Raw genomic sequence first — 18,852 nt, forward strand, 5'->3', positions numbered from 1 at the left:
TCTCAGATCTTCCAAACCCTCCCCTTCTCTCCATCTCTCTTGTTCCACCTCTCTGGTGTTAGTGGTTGACACCGACCCATAGCTGATTTACACCAAGCAAGCTGTATTTGTGAGATGCATACCATTGTAGTGAAAGGAAGATGAATTCTATGGACTAAGTACAGTTTTACATCTCTCCCGCTGACCTGTCCTGCGGCGTGTAAATGTTAATGTGTTATACTGTATAGACTGACAACAAAAACCAGATCAACACACTGACACTGTCAGATGCCATCGCAGATTCCACTACACTGTTAAAATGAAGTGCTTTGTAACACCAAAACTAGAGGCAATTGAGCTGCCACCAACTTGAAGGAGACGAAACCTTATCTTTGGTACCAATTCCAAAGAAATGTACCATCTAATTGACCCTCCTGTTTCCAATCTGTATAAATAAAGCACTGCAAAAATGAAGGTTTAATTCCACAAAAAAAATGTAACTCTTATCACAATCAATATTTAGGCTATAAACAGTTTGCATTTATAAGCCATTCTATCACACCCTGATCTGTTTCATCTGTCTTTGTGATTGTCTCCACCCCCCCTCCAGGTGTCTCCCAACTTCCCCATTATTCCCTGTGTATTTATACCTGTGTTCTCTGTTTGTCTGTTGAATTTTGCTCAGTTTACTGGGACGAATAATGATTAACGAGCTGTTAGGAGTAGTAGAGTGAAGGACATTGGATCAATGCTGATGCATCATGGTCAAGAGAACTTTCACCCATCTATTTTTCCACTATGTCACCTTTGCCCAGGTTTACCAGATTCCAGGAAGGGGTGTTTTTTATGTTCCTTTAAGGAAATATTGAGTAATATGTATGTTCTTGGTACCTCTAGTTCTATTTATTTTAAGATGTAGTAATATCAAAGAGCACTGGCAACTGTCATGTTCTCTAATGTTTGTATAATTCTGTGGAAAGTAGACTTAATTCTGATTATAACTTCATTATTTTTTGTTTTGACAATGGCATCGATGTTGTTAACAATAACTGTTGTGAAGAGTTGCTCATACTGTACTCACACACCCGTGAAGTTAAACAGGCAGACACACGCACGCGCACACAAACACACACACACACTTTCACAAATTAGAGGCACACACTAGACTTTATCTCACTACAGTAGTTCTTTATTTTTTACAGAGAATGAAAGACATTGTCTGACATGAACATGTAGCTACATTTAGGATTTATTTTTCTTTCCTAACAAAAGGTCACCTTTTAGAAGCGTGGGAAATGCGAGATAAATAGTGTCTTTGGTGACATACATATATAAACATACAAAGATAACTTAAATATATTACTTTTCTTACATAGTACCACTAATAATATATAATATGCACAAGTGCGCATGATATCATCTTCACTCCACTCCACTGACAACTCTTCAAAGACATTAATACAGATCTTTATCAAATGCAACATATACAACAACTCTCATCTGTCATTAAAAATATAATTGCAATGTTTGAAATTCAAGTTGTGAGGAACTAACAACATTAAAGTGCTTTGCTCAGTTTGCTGTGACCCTATAAGAGGCTTCTGACCTTAAGTATAATTAAATATTGAACGAGGAAAAACAGACTGGGATTGTGATGTGTCAGATCCCTGGCTAGGATGACTATAGTATAAGTACCTACACATACACACTCACATACAGTCACACACACACTCACATACAGTCACATACACACTCACATACAGACGTGAACACCCAACACAATCTCTTGCATCTCTTTACAACATAGGTTAAGTTAACAATGGCAGGCGATGGCAGGATTACTTTTGATGTAAGACTGATGAAGAGTGTTTCTCTTAACACACAAGGGGAGGTATCAGTGGTCAAAGGTCGTAAATAATCTGGTGGTACGCAGTTTACCCAGACAAAAACACTCAGCTATGCTGCTAGGAAAGGCTACGGACCCGCCAGTGACACAACACTGACGTGTAATTGCTGTCATATGAGATTCACAACACAAGGAAAAAGTACAGCAAAAACAAAATGACCCCAACAAAAATCCAACAAACACAAGGTTGGTTCCTGATTCTATATGTGGCCGGTCAGACACAAACACACACTTGTGACAGTGGTGGTTAAGAAGTCGAGAGATTCACCAAGGTTCTTAGCATTTGAAAAGCCTTTTAATGGTCTGTCACGAGACATTGATTAGCTCAATTACAGCAGAGACAATGGCATGTGTGTTTCACAAAGCCTTTGAACAGATTAGACTTAAAGAACCAATGAACCACTGATTATGACCTGCAACCTGGCGTCGCCGTCATCACTGAGATAGAAGGAGAGAGAGTGGGAGAGGGAGAGTGGGAGAGGGAGAGAGTGAGACAGAGAATCACTCCACGATTAAATGAGCTAAATCTAAAATAAAATAAAACCCCAGTTTTAATTATGGTGATTCAATCCAAAAATACAAAAATATGTCAAACAAAATGAAAGGGGGATATGGATAGAGACCACAATAAAGTATGATCACTAAAGTAGATCACAAAAAAACTAAATGACTGTCAAGTATTGTCAGATATTTGGTGAATTTAAACCACTTGCCCAACTAACTTAATTAGTTATAGAATGATTTCATTTAGGCAACGCTGTGGTCAAAACAAAACAGTAAAAACCTGGACCCTAAAAGACTCTAAGCTGATTTTGGGTACTCCTGTGACTGTTTAATTACGACACAGTAACCTAATAGGTACATAGTCATAGTCATAAATACATGAATGTATGACTTATTGCTGACCTGGTTTCTAACTGCAGCAATAGCAACATCAGCAAGTTTGGATCAAAGTTATTGGAAAACTAATAGTCTGAACATTGAGGATGATTTAAACTATTCTAATCCTCTGACATTGAGAAAATGAAACATTTGAATGTGTTTCAAAGAGCCAGGCCGCATGATTATAATGGGTATTAAAGATGTCATGGAGATGTTGTGGCTTGTTTTTTTTTCAGATCGACAGGCTCTGCACCTTTTGAAGGTTGGGCTAGTTTTTTCATGGCTTGCTGAGTTGAGGTTGTTTTTGGTTATTTTTAGTGAGGGCATCCGCCCACCATTTCAGAGACAGTTATAACAAGGGAACAATGGAATCTAGGGGCATATATTTTATTACCGTATTTCGTATCCAGATTTAAAATGTGGCACTCTGGCTCCCTTACTTTTGGTATCCGTGGTCTGTCATTACAAAGCCACAATGTAACAGCAGAGAACTTTGCTGTTGACTCTGTGCTAATTTGGACTCATTTGACACACTACAAGCATACAACATAAAGTATTGTTGTGTAAACTACTAGAAGTATTAGGATCATAACTGACCGGGTTATTATTGATAATGACAAAGTAAGCCTATCAATATTCCTAGGCAGTACTGCTCGTGGCAGATTTTGGGTTTGGGTTGGCAACTTGTGATGCTTTAGCTAGTAGTTATACGGTCCAATGGGCAAGGCAAGGCACAGTCAAAGTTTATTTTGTTTATAAATACAGCAGACGATGTGTACCACCTCGCCACCATTGCGGCACTACTAAAGAGATTAGGTCTGATTGGTTAAATTGCCGTAAACATAAAGTCGAGACTTAGTGGGAGAACTTAAGAATCACATGAAGGGGATAATAACCCCACTCAGACCCTGAGATAAGGGCAGCGGGAGTGTTCACTGTGTTCACGAGCCAACCAATAGATCTCACCGCTGAAATAGGTCCGCAATGGTTCATAATAAAAACATTGAAAACCTCCATCTTGTGTAGGAACTGAGTCATTGAAATGTGTACTCTCTTCTTTCTCTTTCTATAAACAGTCTCTACTAGACGAGTCCAGAAGCGGAACTCCATCCAGCCACTGCTGAACTTGACTATGATGGCTGAATGCGGCTGTCAAGGCTGTGGTCTGTTGAAACATATACTTCACAGAACCACAGACCGCTTCTGTCGGGAACATCACTGGCTGCAGATGAGAGAGGACAGTAAGTTCTTGTCTGTAAGGTCAGTGTCTGTGTCTGTAAGGTCAGTGCCTGTGTCTATAAGGTCAGTGTCTGCCCACAAATGGTTGCTGGTGGTCTGTAAATCAGAGGATTAACCCAGATATGTCAAACATGGTCCCTCAAATTGTCTTGGCAGATCTAAGGGGGCAGGGTTTAGGGTGGGGTAAAAGGGTTCATCGGGTCGTTTTGACGGGTCTTCAGGAATATATTCCCTCTGACAGGGATCTGATCCTAGGCCTGGTAGAAATCCACATTAGTGGTTTAAGTGTTTGATCAATGGGGCCAGAGCTAACTGCTGCTGTGGAGGTCATCAGGCCTTATACAGACACGTCCAGCTGCGTTGGCTTGTGTTAAGTAGAAAGACCGGTGGACAGGGGTATTTATTATTTCATTAACAGGATTAGGAAGTCAAACTGAGCCCCTTGGAGCTCTTTGACTAGTCAGGAGGCTGGGAGAAACACAAAGACTTTGACGAGACCCAAATGTTCAGAGGATTTCTGGTTGACAGGTATTCGTTCCCAGTGGTGGTTGGTGGTGGGAAGCGTCAACTAAGAGGCTTTCATTCATGTCAGATTCCTTTTCTTAAACAGCATGTTGCGTTTTTGAGGTGTACAGAGGAGTAAGGCAAATGTCATTCAAAAAGTACAGAAATGGTCATTTCAGGATCTAAAAAGGGTGTGGACTACATTTAATACTAATGCAAAGGCTATCTGTGATACATAAAATAGAGATACATGTCTATAGATAGAAGTTTGCTGGGGCGTTGATGTTTTCAGAGAAGAGGGAGAAGTATCCGTCAGTCTCTCATCCGTAACTATGTGGACTCCGGGGGTTAATGGGGGAGGAGTCTTCCCGTCCACTCTGGCCAATCAGCTGATAGAGCCGGTGGCTGAGGTTCTGAACCTGGCAGGTTCCCAGGGCGCACCCCACTCTCATCAGCTGGGGGTGGTGGTGACCCCCCCGGGACCCTGATTGGGCCTGGCGACGACCTCTTGACCCTGTCCGTTGGGGCTCCAAGCCCTCCTCAAGCCTCACACGTACCAGAGGTTCAAGATGGGCTGTGTTCATGACAGTGGGTGGGGTGTCTCTGCGGAGGTAGCCAGGCAGCCATTTTGGAGATCTGATGGATGGCTGGAGATCTGATGAAGGGCTGGAGTCTGTTGGGCTGGCGAGTTCGGTGCCAGTTTCTGGAGTGAAGATCTCCTCCTCGCTCAGCGCATGAAGCTTCTTAAGCAGCTCCAACCTGGGAACACAGGAAAAAGTTCAGAGTTCAGATCTTGTGTCGTTAAGATTGATGTCTGTATCTTTCCACTCTGGGTCAATGCTGACCATTGAATCAGAGAAGTCATTTTAGAACTGGCCTAGTTATTCTCAGACTGATGTGAAGCACACTTCCAACAACATTTTAAGTCAACACACATTGACAGTAAATGTTACACATGGAATGGGCATAGTGCGGGTTGATGTGTCACCATCCTGTCTTAATGCATTTTAGAAGACTAATGGCCTTTCAGCACAGGAACAAAACAGCATGGGGACCTGGCTGCTGTTAATTTATTATGGTAATATCAACATACTGGATGTCAAAACTATTGAGACTCCATGTCCACCTTAGCTAAAGCAAACAGACAGAGCGGCTCTGGAGATTTACTGACTACTCACTCAAGAGAGGGAAGGCTAATGTACAGAGCAAACTGTGGCAAGTGTCCACAGGAAAGAGACATCCCCAAGTTTCAGGAACAGCGTGTTTAGCAAACACATCTCAGATTGACTCTGGCTTTAGTGCTGAGGAGGAGGAGGTCCTGCCATCTGTTCTCTTCTTGATGATGACACTGGCTGCTCAACTCAAACATGGCACTGGGGATTCTTTTCTCTGAACTGTTGTGGGTGTGTTTGCTCAGAGGGCTCGAATTTGTGTCTCTGTGTCTTCGTTTGTTACAGATGCTATAAATAGGTAGAGGCTCGCCTGGCGGAAGTCATATTGACGAAGCACCGGCCACAGTGAGTCGGGAATTCAATTCTCAAAATGGCGCCAGTGGGTATATCAAGCCTCAATTCTTTTAAGTAGTAAGTATGACTTTTGTGTGTTAAATGTCCTCCCATGATAAAGTTAGAACAAGAAAGAAAAAACCTCCCTTTTGTATCCTTTTTCCATTTTAAAGAGACACAGAAACATTTCCACAGCTTCAGGTTCTGACCGGCTTCCAACTGCTCTTTAGGAGAAGCAGTAATGATAGTTGGCATACAGCGTAATTATAAAAAGAGCAGCGTCTCCTCGTGAAACGCTGACTGGATTGTGAGAAATAACAGGGTAGGCCAACTGTAGAACGCCACTATGCAAGTGGTAACCAACCAATCTCTGTACAGACACAGCGAGAAGTGGCTATATTAATGAACAGGGTTCCAAACCCTTCTGTGCCTCCTCAAGGCGGTCTCTTAGTTAATGTGTTCAGTGCCTTGGCCAAACATGTTGTTAATGGTCAAAATTCTACAGACTACAAACATTACTTTGAGCATTTATGAGTTTGTTCAACCAATTTAACCTAAAACTGAGTTTTCTGGTGTGTTGTGGGCTTGAATCCCAATGTAACTAGCCAATCGAGCTACTTTACACGCAAAAATATAGTGCTATTCCAGCAACAGCACCATGAGTGGTCAGTCAGTGAAAGTTTCAAGGTAGCTATATTTGACATGTACACAGAGTTCCAACACAAAGAAAACACTGAATGAGCTTTGCCACCACCTGTGTCTGTATCCCTGCCATCCAGCCTGTTTGCCCGTACAGGGCAGGGCCCTGGTGTCTGGTGATGGTTGGTGTCACTGGTTACCACTGTTGTAGTGCAGAGGGAGCATTATTTCCAGGAGCACCTAGTCATTCAGCTCTGTTCTTCTGTGGCCAGGCTATGGCCAAGTCACACCCACCTTCTGTGCCAAACACCAGGCTGCCAGACAGGCACAAATTGTATTTGATTGTGTGGAAAAGCTACGTTTATATACCGCATAAATACTGCAATGTGGTTGCTATAGAGATTTGGATCGTCTATATTCATTACAGTACATTTTTATTTAGTTGACCTTTCTGTACACAAAAAGGCTGAAATACAATCTTCTGATCAGGCTCATTCTTCTTTTGTGTTTGGAATCCATGGTGGAAATTGTGTTTCTCACACAGGAGGAAGGAGGAAACTTAATCCGTTTGGAAAGAAGAGATGGTGAATGAACAAAACAACGGTAAAACAGCTCCAGAACAGCTTCCTTTGGGAGTCCCTGGACAAAAACAGGACTGATGGGGTGTGTCGACTGCCAGTACCAAACAATGCCCACTGAGCACACACTGGTTGAATAAATGTTGTTTGAAATGATGTGTAACTAACATGGAATAGATGTTGAATTGACATCTGTGATCAGTGGGTGTGCTGTACCCAGCTACATAGTCATGGGGCGGCAGGGTAGCCTAGTGGTTAGAGCATTGGACTAGTAATCAAAAGGTTGCAAGTTCGAATCTCCAAGCTGACAAAGTACAAATCTGTTGTTCTGTGCCTGAACAAGGCAGTTAACCCACTGTTCCGAGGCTGTCATTGAAAATAAGAATTTGTTCTTAATTAACTGACCTGCCTAGGTAAAAAAATGTTGTGTTTTATTGTACACCAGATAGGTGCAGTCAAGTGTGATGTTTTACAGGGTAAGCCATAGTAGTACGGTTCCCTTGGAGCAAATTAGGATTAAGTGCCTTGCGCAAGAGCACATCAACAGTTTTTCCACCTTGTCAGCTCAGGTATTTAAACCAGCGACCTTTCGGTTAGTGGCCCAACACTCTAACCGCTAGTCTACCTGCTGCCTAAGACATTGTGTCAGTCCCAATCCCCCCCATCGATAAAGTAGTTTGTGTGTGTGCTTGTGTGTGTTTATAATACCCATTTAACCCCCTGTTGGGTGGCAAATGCCCTCATCCACCCTTGGTGGAGCAGTAGTGGACTTTGTGGCACACTCAGCGCTGGAACTCCCATAACACAAGATGCCGCCCCGAGCCCGACCCAACGCAGTAGACGATGGCTGCTTCGCTAGTCAGGCTATTCTGGGCTGGCAGACAGCCATAAAGACCCTGTGATGTAGTTAAAAAAAACAATTCACTTGGAGAATTTGTAACTGGAGGGGGGCGGAGTGGGAGAAAAAATAAATAAAGAGCAAATCTGCTGTTTAAAGGAGGTTAAATGTGTTTGGGTTTCTGTGGGGTTCACCTCCCACCTAGGGAGTTTGTGGCATGTCCTTTTGTCCTCCTCTCTTCTCTGTTACACCATCTGACCTGACCGATTTACCTTCACCTGACGCTGATGCCCTTAGCTTTTATATAATGCCTTCACAAGCAAGTGTTAACTTGTCTGTTTTGTCCCTTGGGCCAGCCAGAACTCATTTGTATGTGTCTGTGCCAGAGGGATCGGATGGATCTGAGGGGAGTGTTTTGGCCAAAGACTTTGGACCGGAGGTGTAACTGTGTGCCCAGTGCACATGCTCCTCTCCAGTTTCCAGTTGTTCTGATCCCACAATAAGCCGTTTGGCCACCGTGTTCTAGCCCACAGCCAGGAGAAGGCAGCAGCACCATGTACTGTAGCCCGGCCCAACATGGGAACTCTCTCACTGGATCACATCTGATCTGACAGCCCTGTCTAATTTGGCTATTGAAAAAGTAATCCTGCAAATGGACAGTAATGGAGGTCTTTGTGATTGGCAGAGGATCAAAGATATCAGAGCTTCACATTCTTAGAAACATTCACTCACTCAACACTTGTTTTCAGCACCATCTGATCTGTGGAAGGGAAGATTATTTAAAAAAATATATTGGTAATAAATCCACCTACTTGTTCTGTAAAATTCCCATTTTCATCGGAGGGCATTAAGCTAAAAGTCACTTGGCTTGGGGAACGGGTGGAGGAAGGGGGGATTTGAGGGTTCGATAAAAGGGTAAGCTGATCCCAACTCCTTTGTGCTACAATGTGGTGTTATTCTTTAATATTAATCCCACAGTTTAGACTGAGTGTCAGGCTATGAGTAACTGGTGCATGGAATCAGGCACAAGAGAGCAGAGATGAGTGTACAAGGTAGTTTAATCCACGAACTGCACCAGTATAAAACAAATACAAAAGGTGTGTGAATATACCGGTGACTCGTAAATACCAGCCATACTGTATAGAATCAACATGAACATAATAAACAAACACGCACACCAAACATGGGGAAAACAGAGGGTTAAATAATGAACATGTAATTGGGGAATAGAAACCAGGTTTGTAGAAAACAAAGACAAAACAAATGGAAAATTAAAAGTGGATTGCGATGGCGAGAAAGCCGGTGACGTCGACCGCCGAACGCCGCCCATACAAGGAGAGGGACCGACTTCGGCGGAAGTTGTGCCACTGAGGTCTGGAATCACAACTGAGACCCACCAGTGGAACCACCACAACAGGGTGATTCCACGCCAGTGGGAGCGGGAAATATATTTGGTATTTACATTTGAGTCATTTAGTCATATCCAGAGCAACTTACAGGAGCAATTAGGTGTCTCAGACTGTTCTGACAATTCTCACATAGAAACTTGATTGGGTGGAAGGGTGTTTAACATGTAGTTTTTTTCATTTCTATCACAAGCCATTTTTTGGGGGGAAAATCATGATGAAACTAGCCATTTTATACTCTTTTTTAGTATACATACCTCCTATAAGACTCTCTGATCTGTGAACGGTACATAATACAGACAACATCTGTCATTATACTCCTTATAGTGTTCTCTCTGAAATACCCATTTACACAATCATTTATTCAACATAAAAAATATTAATCTCAAAACTATCCTTTTTAGACACTCTCTTCAAACACGTAACATTTCCAGAGTGGGCTCTCTGGTACTTTTAATGATATGACCCATTTTATACATATAAATTGACATAGGTCATTAACCAATCACATTCAGCAAATCACCAGCAGAGTGAGTTCCCTTTGAATCCATTTTCCCATTCACTGTGTTGGTGGTGCTCATAAAATTGATCACACCTTCAGAATTAGCAGAGCCCACCCTGGAAATGTAATGTACTTATATATATATTGTTCCAAAAATTGTCTTAAAATAAACTAAATCAAAAATGGTAGTTTGGAGATATTAATATTTGAATGTTGAATGAATGAATGTGATTATTTTTATTTCAGAATCTAGACCTACTCCATATTTTAAAACACACTATAAGAATATAATGACACCAAGATGTTGTCTGTATCACATACAGTTCACGGATCATAGGGTCTTATAGGAGGCATGTACAGTATAGGTCTAAAAAGGGCCTAAAATGGATACTTTTATCATGATTTTCTCAAACATTGTTTGTGATACAAATTTAAATCGCTGATGTTCCACCAGCCCCAGCCTGATGCCCTCTTCTGCTCCAGTAAGGCCCCCTCAGAGAGGGGTAAGCCTTGGCCAGTACCAGGCCTTTCATACATGCTTATACCCAGGGGGCTGGAGCCTACCATGGGCTGCCTTAATCAGCAGTAAATGTGGCACATTCATACATAATCCTCGCCAGGCCCCATGCAGCTAACAGAGGACAGATTGTGTTCTCAGTAAGGAGACAGAAATAAGCAAAAGGCGATTTATTTGTGAATGAACCATTGCTGCTGCTTGTTCTCCATGCGCTGGTGGTTTTATAACTTCTTGTATTGATGATAAGTATGTGCTGAGGGATGATTTAGCACTTTCCTCATAATGCACTGCGTTGGGTGAAAGTGTACAGAGTTGGTAAAGTCCACTGCTTGAAAGAACAACTGCCACATATCCACTATTCTCTCTTGTTCCTCTCAGCAGACTTAAGTGTGGAGTGGTTTGGGAATTGGGAGACGGACTTCAGACTATACAGTGGTTGCAGTTCCACGTTCCAATTGTACTGAGGCGGCCACTCACAGCTGCAGTGCTGACTCCTGATTGAGGCCTGATCTCCATCGGTACTGTAGGCATCCATCCACACTACAAATGACTGTACTTAGCTAGAATAACACCTACATTTTCCTCAACCACCAATAGAACATGAAATGAGTTTAGTCCTCTCCTCAGACCTCAGAGCTCCATCTGTGTTCATTCTTTATCCTGTGTTCTTTCTATAACACAGACAGACAGACAGACAGACAGACAGACAGACAGACAGACAGACAGACAGACAGACAGACAGACAGAAAGTACAAGGGTTGTCACGATTCCAGTATTGCGATAGTCAGAAGTATCGTGGCAAGGAAACAAAACACGAAGCAGATTTAATTTATTGTCACCTAGAGTCACAGTAGTTAATTTTGCAAGCTATAGCACCCACAATTTTACATAAAGCAGGTTTTTATTGTACCATCGAGTTTTGTCTAATTCGTGTTTTATTTTTTGCTGTGGAAAATCTGGTATCATAGTATCTCGATACTGGTATCGTGACATCCCCAATGCCCGCGCACGCAGGCACGCACGCACACACACACACACACACACACACACACACGCACACAAGCCTTTTGCCATGGTCAGGCTTTCAGTGCAGAGTGGAAGCATTTTCTTTATGGATGTGGACGGTGGAATTTAGGTCTTAGCCACTAATCCACTGTGGAATTCTGAGCTGCCTGGTGGGAGACTGGTTCCCCCTCTTATTTAGGCCTGGTCATAATGACTCCCATGGAGCACAGAGAGAGAAGGAGAAAGAGAGTGAGTGGGTGAGAGGGAGGAAGGGTCATGGCAGTGTTTATATGGTAGATACATTACATCTCCATACATTGCCAGTCCAGACCTGTGTTTACAGTGTGCCCCACATCAGAGCAGCCAAACGTACTCAGAGCAGAGGTCTAACCTCAGAGCCATACATACTGCCTCTCACAGAGCGATCTACAGGGCCAGCCAGGGTTATATCAGACTGTGAGGCACGCAAAGTGTATTTAAGTACATAAAATAGATAACTGGAGTAAAGTTGAAGTGTTTATGAGCCATATTAGTCAAGGTAATGTTCATGTTACGTCTTTGATATTGTATAAGCATGTCTATAAATCTAAATAAAGTTATTGTATATAGAGTTATATAATCTATCACCATCTAATGGATGCAACAGTAGGTCCTCTGGGAGGTGGATGATGATGCAGTGTGCCTGTTTCTGGGGTAAATATTGTGTTTGGACAATGGATGGGTGTTGACGTCTGAATTGCATGCAGGGGTCCTGGCCATGACACTTGCCCCATATGGGGTGGCAGAGGGAGTTAATGATTTAGGAGGAGGCTGGACAGACGGGAATTTTTTTTCTTTTTTTCTGTCCAGTCAGGATCCTGAGCAAATTCACGACCACAATACACACAGACTCAAATATACACAGACTCAAATACACACAGCCAGACCAGTAGTCTACACTTACACAGTCCCTCTTTCTAAAGAGAATATACTTTACCCTCCCACACGCGCTCAATACACAAACTGTGTTCATCCTGTCTGGGATGTCTGACATGTCATATCATTGACCTCTGTCCCAGACTGTGTGGAAGTAGTGGGTCATCATGATAACAAGCACATTACAGCACATCAGCTCCAGTAACATGCCTCTCTCTGGGGCACCCTGCACCCCACAGCTGGAATCCACAACGTAAAACTGCTTCGTCTCTAAAGCCATATTTACCTTGTTGTTTAGCTCTATTTTCTCTCAAGCTGTTACTGTATGTCAAAAATGAAGGGTATAATATGTATTGTGAATGTCCGAGAGCAAGGGCGTCAAAACACAAATCCCCGCGGGCCGTCCATGATCAGGACATAGAGCACTTTATCGGTACAGCAAACACACCCATCACACCTCAGTCTGAAAAGAGGAATGAGAGGAGCGATGAGGCCTGTGTTATTGTTATCGGCCTGTGATGGGATCATCATGTGTGATGGGAAGAACAGAGCATTTGGTATGGAAGGAAGAAAAGTGGGACATTTACTGAGTAAATAAATAGATAAAAGGAGGGAAGAAGGCAGAGAGAGAAACCAGATTTCTAGGAATGATAACCCCTCACACAGCCACAGCTTGGACAAGACAAACAGACTCACTCTTATTGAACTGTTGGTTTTTGAAAAGCTGCTGTGTTCATTCAAATACACTGATAGAGAGCACTGCTGCAACAGCAATCACATCCACCATTACCCATGAATTCTGCCCCTGCTGTTTTAAATGGGAAGTTAGTTCTGAGAGATTAAAATCATAACAACCACTGGGAAGCAGAAATAGCCCATCCCTGCTGGGAGCTCTGACTGAAATAAACAGAGAGGCGTTTGAGTCATGCTTCCCCTTGCTTCGATTTGATTTCAGCGACAGGTGTTTGTCTATGAGCAGACACACAGGCACACACGCGCGCACACACACACACACACACCTGTAGACAGAGGTTGTTGAGCTAAGTCCGAACCTCCAGCGTAGGGGCCCTCCTGTCAGAATAGGGTCACCTTATATGGAGACTGTTGTCTGGCACATCCATCTCAGCCCTGCCAATCTAGGCCATGCAGGGTAAAAACAACCCTCTTTTTCCACATACTCATAAGTCAATAACCTCAAATATAGGTCATAAAGACTTGCCAGTCCATTCATGGATGCATGTCAGCAAAAGCTTTTGGCCTGAATACCAAGCATCACGCTTGGAGGAAACCTGGCACCATCCCTACGGTGAAGCATGGTGGTGGCAGCATCATGCTGTGGGGATGTTTTTCAGCGGCAGGGACTGGGAGACTAGTCAGGATCGAGGAAAAGATGAACGGAGCAAAATACAGATCCTTGATGAAAACCTGCTCCAGAGTGCTAAGGATCTCAGACTGAGGCGAAGGTTCATCTTCCAACAGGACAACAACCCTAAGGAGACAGCCAAGACAATGCAGGAGTTGCTTCAGGACAAGTCTCTGAATGTTATTCAGTGGCCTAGCCAGAGCCCGGACTTGAAACTATTCTAACATCCCTGGAGAGACGTGAAAATACAGTTGAAGTCAGAAGTTTACATACACCTTAGCCAAATACAATTAAACTCAGTTTTTCACAATTGCTGACATTTAATCAGAGTAAAAATTCCCTGACTTAGGTCAGTTAGGATCACCACTTTATTTTAAGAATGTGAAATCTCAGAATAATAGTAGAGAGAATTATTTATTTCAGCTTTCATCACATTCCCAGTGGGTCAGAAATGTACATACACTCAATTAGTATTTGGTAGCATTGCCTTTAAATTGTTTAACTTGGGTCAAACGTTTTGGGTAGCCTTCCACAAGCATCCCACAATAAGTTGGGTGAATTTTAGCCCATTCCTCCTGACAGAGCTGGTGTAACTGAGTCAGGTTTGTAGGCCTCCTTGCTCGCACACACTTTTTCAGTTCTACCCACACAATTTTTATAGGATTTAGGTCAGGGCTTTGTGATGGCCACTCCAATACTTTGACAATGTTGTCCTTAAGCCATTTCGCCACAACTTTGGAAGTATGCTTGAGGTCATTGTCCATTTGGAACACCCATTTGCAATCAAGCTTTAACTTCCTGACTGATGTCTTGAAATGTTGCTTCAATATATCCACATCGTTTTCCTACCTCATGATGCTATCTATTTTGTGAAGTGAACCAGTCCCTCCTGCAGCAAAGCACCCCCATAACATGATGCTGCCACCCCCGTGCTTCACGGTTGGGATGGTGTTCTTCGGCTTGCAAGCCTCCCCCTTTTTCCTCCAAACATAACGTTGGTCATGATGGCCAAACAGTTCTATTTTTGTTTCATCAGACCAGAGGACATTTCTCCAAAATGTACGATCTTTGTCCCCATGTGCAGTTGCAAACCGCAGTCTGGCTTTTTTATGGTGGTTTTTGAGCAGTGGCTTCTTCCTTGCTGAGCCGCCATTCAGATTATATCGATATAGGACTCGTTTGACTGTGGATATAGATACTTTTGTACCTGTTTCCTCCAGCATCTTCTCAAGGTCCATTGCTGTTGTTCTGATTTGCACTTTTCGCACTAAAGTACGCTCATCTCTAGGAGACAGAATGCATCTCCTTCCTGAGCGGTATGATGGCTGCGTGGTCCCATGGTGTTTATACTTGCGTACTATTGTTTGTTCAGATGAACGTGGTACCTTCAGGCATTTGGAAATTGCTCCCAAGGATGAACCAGACTTGTGGAGGTCTACAATTGTTTTTTCTGAGGTCTTGGCTGATTTATTTTGATTTTCCATGATGTCAAGCACAGGTACACCTCCAAATGACTCAAATTATGTCAATTAGCCTATCAGAAACCTCTAAAGCCATGACATACTTTTCTGGAGATTTCCAAGCTGTTTAAAGGCACAGTCATCTTAGTGTATGTAAACTTCTGACACACTGGAATTGTGATACAGTGAATTTTAAGTTAAATAATCTGTCTGTAAACAATTGTTGTAAAAATTACTTGTGCCATGCACAACGTAGATGTCCTAACCGACTTGCCAAAACTATAGTTTGTTAACAAGACATTTGTGGAGTGGTTGAAAAATGAGTTTTAATGACTCCAACCAAAGTGGATGTAAACTTCCGACTTCAACTGTAGCTGTGCAGCAATGCTTCTCATCCAACCTGACAGAGCTTGAGAGGGTCTGCATAGAAGAATGGGAGAAAGTCCCCAAATACAGGTGTGCCAAGCTTGTAGTTTCATACCCAAGAAGACTCGAGGCTGTAACCGCTGCCAAAGGTGCTTCAACAAAGTACTCAGTAAAGGGTAGGAATACTTATGTAAATGTAATATTTCAATTTTTTATAAATTTGCAAAAATGTCTAAAAACCTGTTTTTGCTTTGTCATTATGGGGTATTGTGTGTAGATTGATGAGGGATTTTTTTTTTTAAATACATTTTACAATACGGCTGTAACCTAACAAAATGTGGAAAAAGTCAATGGGTCTGAATACTTTCCAAAGGCCCTGCATAAAGCAAGATAATAGTGGTGTCACTGACCTAGTAATAATATGAATAAGTCTCAACAAATGATAATCTCTGGATCCCTTGGTTGATCATGTCTGAGTTACCAGACCAACAACACAACTCATAGACATTTTTTGGGACCTGTCAGTGTGTCCTACAGCGCTAACCCACATTGGAGGAACAACTAGATACAACCAAGTGCCTCACTTAATTTGCCCCCCAAAAATGACTAACAGCTTTGAACATCCCAGATTTCCATGTAAAGGCATGGCTCTTGGTGAAGGTAATCATCTGTTTTAATTGGTTTCTCTCATTGACATGGTCCTGGTTCCTGTCAGTCTCCCACCAGAAGAGGGCATGCAGACACTGACTCTACCCTCTGCTCTAGTTCTCACTGCACTAAAACACACCAGAGACTGGAGTCTTCACTAGTGCACTTCTCCTTCACTTTGAACAGGCACGTCTGCCCTCCCAATGAAATAGGAGGGCAGTGTGTGTGTGTGTGTGTGTGTGTGTGTGTGTGTGTGTGTGTGTGTGTGTGTGTGTGTGTGTGTGTGTGTGTGTGTGTGTGTGTGTGTGTGTGTGTGTGTGTGTGTGTGTGTGTGTGTGTGTGCACGTGTGTGTGTGTGCGAGTGTACGCGTGCGTACGTGTGTGTGGGTGTGTGGGTATTGTTGACCAATTCCCTGTAATCTTGGGATTTTACTACCATGTCATACATAGAAGAATAGCAGAATGGGAAAATACCACTCATTACAGTATTACAGTGCCTGAAATTTTTGGGGAATTCAGCAAATGCCAACATGAGGAGGACTGGTTTTTCCACCTCTGCTATCATATGTCCCACATGAGGTCATATATACTGCTGTGTTAGGAATATGACCTCATGTGGGACATATGATAGCAGAGGTGGAAAAAACAGTTAACTTAAGGACCATACATTTGTCTGAACAAATTACTAAAACCAAACTTAATTTGTAAGACAAACACACAACCATATATCTGTTGCATTCCAAAATATAGTCACATGTGAATAAGATAAAGTAGATGGTTTGGCGCAATAAACCTTGACTTTGAACACTGACGCAAGTAGCTAGCACTTTCGTTTAGGGACCTATAACGAACTGTACGGAAGTCTTTCATGAATACGGACAGAATGGATGTAACATTTATCTACATCGGCAATATATAAATCAAATATTGAACAGTCTTTAATAACGCGCCTAACCTGGGCATATGCGTTTATAGCGCAGTGTGAAAAAAATGATGCAATGACGGTCGTATTGTCCTCTGTCCCATTAGTTACATTTTGAGTTTTTGTACTAAATTCAGTTGCATCATATAAGAACACAAATTCTGATGAGTACGCTTTATTATGCAGATGGTATACATTTGTAATTTCATCATGGTTCCTATTTTTCAACATAGTGATGATGGATAAGATAACGCTCGTTAGCCTACACTATCATGAACTTTAAGTCAACACACGTGTTTAAATCCCATAACAGACCAAGCCCAATGGAGAGAGCAGTGCAAACGAGAGACTGCGCAAGGCGCGCATGGACGAACTCTCAATCCATTCTAAAAACACGGATTCCCCTCAAACTTTTCCACATGGTCATATTAAAACTACAGAGACCCCAGGCTATCCGAGCAGGAACGCACGTTCACTGTATCACGTCTGCCTCGCTCTGACCTTGAGGGCCAGCACTACTCTCTATCCGTTATCTCCCCGACACAACACCCGACTGAACAAAAACTTCAGCGTACTTTATGCCTTAAATCTCGACATGATTCAATAAGTGGTTCAACCGGTTTGTGTTTTTTTTTTAAACAGTAGGCTAATAAAAGGCGCGAGTCAATTCACCAAACACCGGCAAAGTCATTGGACATTCGAGAATAACCAATATCATAATAATGCATCTCATCCATCACTGTATTTTCCGAATTCTGGAATAAAATACGACTACATGTAGCCTATATTTGAATTAGACCTCCAGATTTCCAATTGAAATAGCATGCACTTTTATATATCCAATGTGCCCTCCAGAAGAACATTTCTGTTCAATAATCATCACTTCCAGATAGGATCCCTTTTAGAAAGTGAAAGATAAGCAACTGGAAAGCACGTTCAATATAGGAAGGTAAATGTAATGTCTTTCTTCTTACCTGTTTCTCTCCAGACGGTCTGCGACCGGGAGAGCCAGGAGCTGCTGGAGGGAGAGTAGGCTGATGCAATACACAGTAACCGGCAGAAGCGAACGCATCTCGGGACGAGTTCTCACACACACCCCTTGGGAAGGAGGGTGTTCCCAAACCACCTGGACGTTGTTCAACTCCCGGGGAAGAAAAATTCCCAAAAGTTTTGGTATTTAGGCTAGTACTGATATCCAGGCAACAATGCGCGAGACAGTCAAATAATCCTGTGATAAACAGAAAATTAAGTAAGTAAAGAAAAGTAAATAAATGGTCTAATTTGATCAATAGTACCTGTGGGACACCTGCAAGTGAATTATTCACTCACTATTCATTAGCCTAATCATGCATACAAAGTGTACGAACAACTCTATGTGTTGCCAATTGAAAGCTATGCAAAAAGAAACCTCAAGCACTAAAGAAAATATATACAAAATATATCCAGCTACACGCATTTTTCATATTTTACACAAATATGATATTGCATTTCAAATTATAACTATAATAACTCATATAAAATAGTACATTTTATGAATGTTAGTAATATCTTACGTATATGAGGATTTTCGGAAAATAAATATTCAGAAGTATTTTCCCACGGATCTAACAACTGTTGGTCAAGATGAAGTTCTCAAATTCAACTTCTGAAGTTGAGCGCGAGATGACATTGTGCGTAT

General features: G+C 42.3%; 1 protein-coding gene across 1 annotated transcript; it reads right to left on the reverse strand.

The window, feature by feature from the left end:
- Nucleotides 1-1,146: 1,146 nt before the first annotated feature.
- Nucleotides 1,147-18,812, reverse strand: LOC135514922 (protein ADM2-like). The gene is made up of 3 exons (XM_064938650.1): nt 18,728-18,812; nt 18,149-18,402; nt 1,147-5,269 (listed from the first exon to the last, which is right to left on the reverse strand). The coding sequence occupies exons 2-3, from the start codon at nt 18,244-18,246 to the stop codon at nt 4,831-4,833; spliced, it is 537 nt and encodes a 178-aa protein (XP_064794722.1). The 5' UTR covers nt 18,247-18,402; nt 18,728-18,812; the 3' UTR covers nt 1,147-4,830.
- Nucleotides 18,813-18,852: the final 40 nt, after the last annotated feature.

The sequence above is a fragment of the Oncorhynchus masou genome, chromosome 26 (assembly GCF_036934945.1).
Source record: "Oncorhynchus masou masou isolate Uvic2021 chromosome 26, UVic_Omas_1.1, whole genome shotgun sequence".
Taxonomy (NCBI): Eukaryota; Metazoa; Chordata; class Actinopteri; order Salmoniformes; family Salmonidae; genus Oncorhynchus; species Oncorhynchus masou.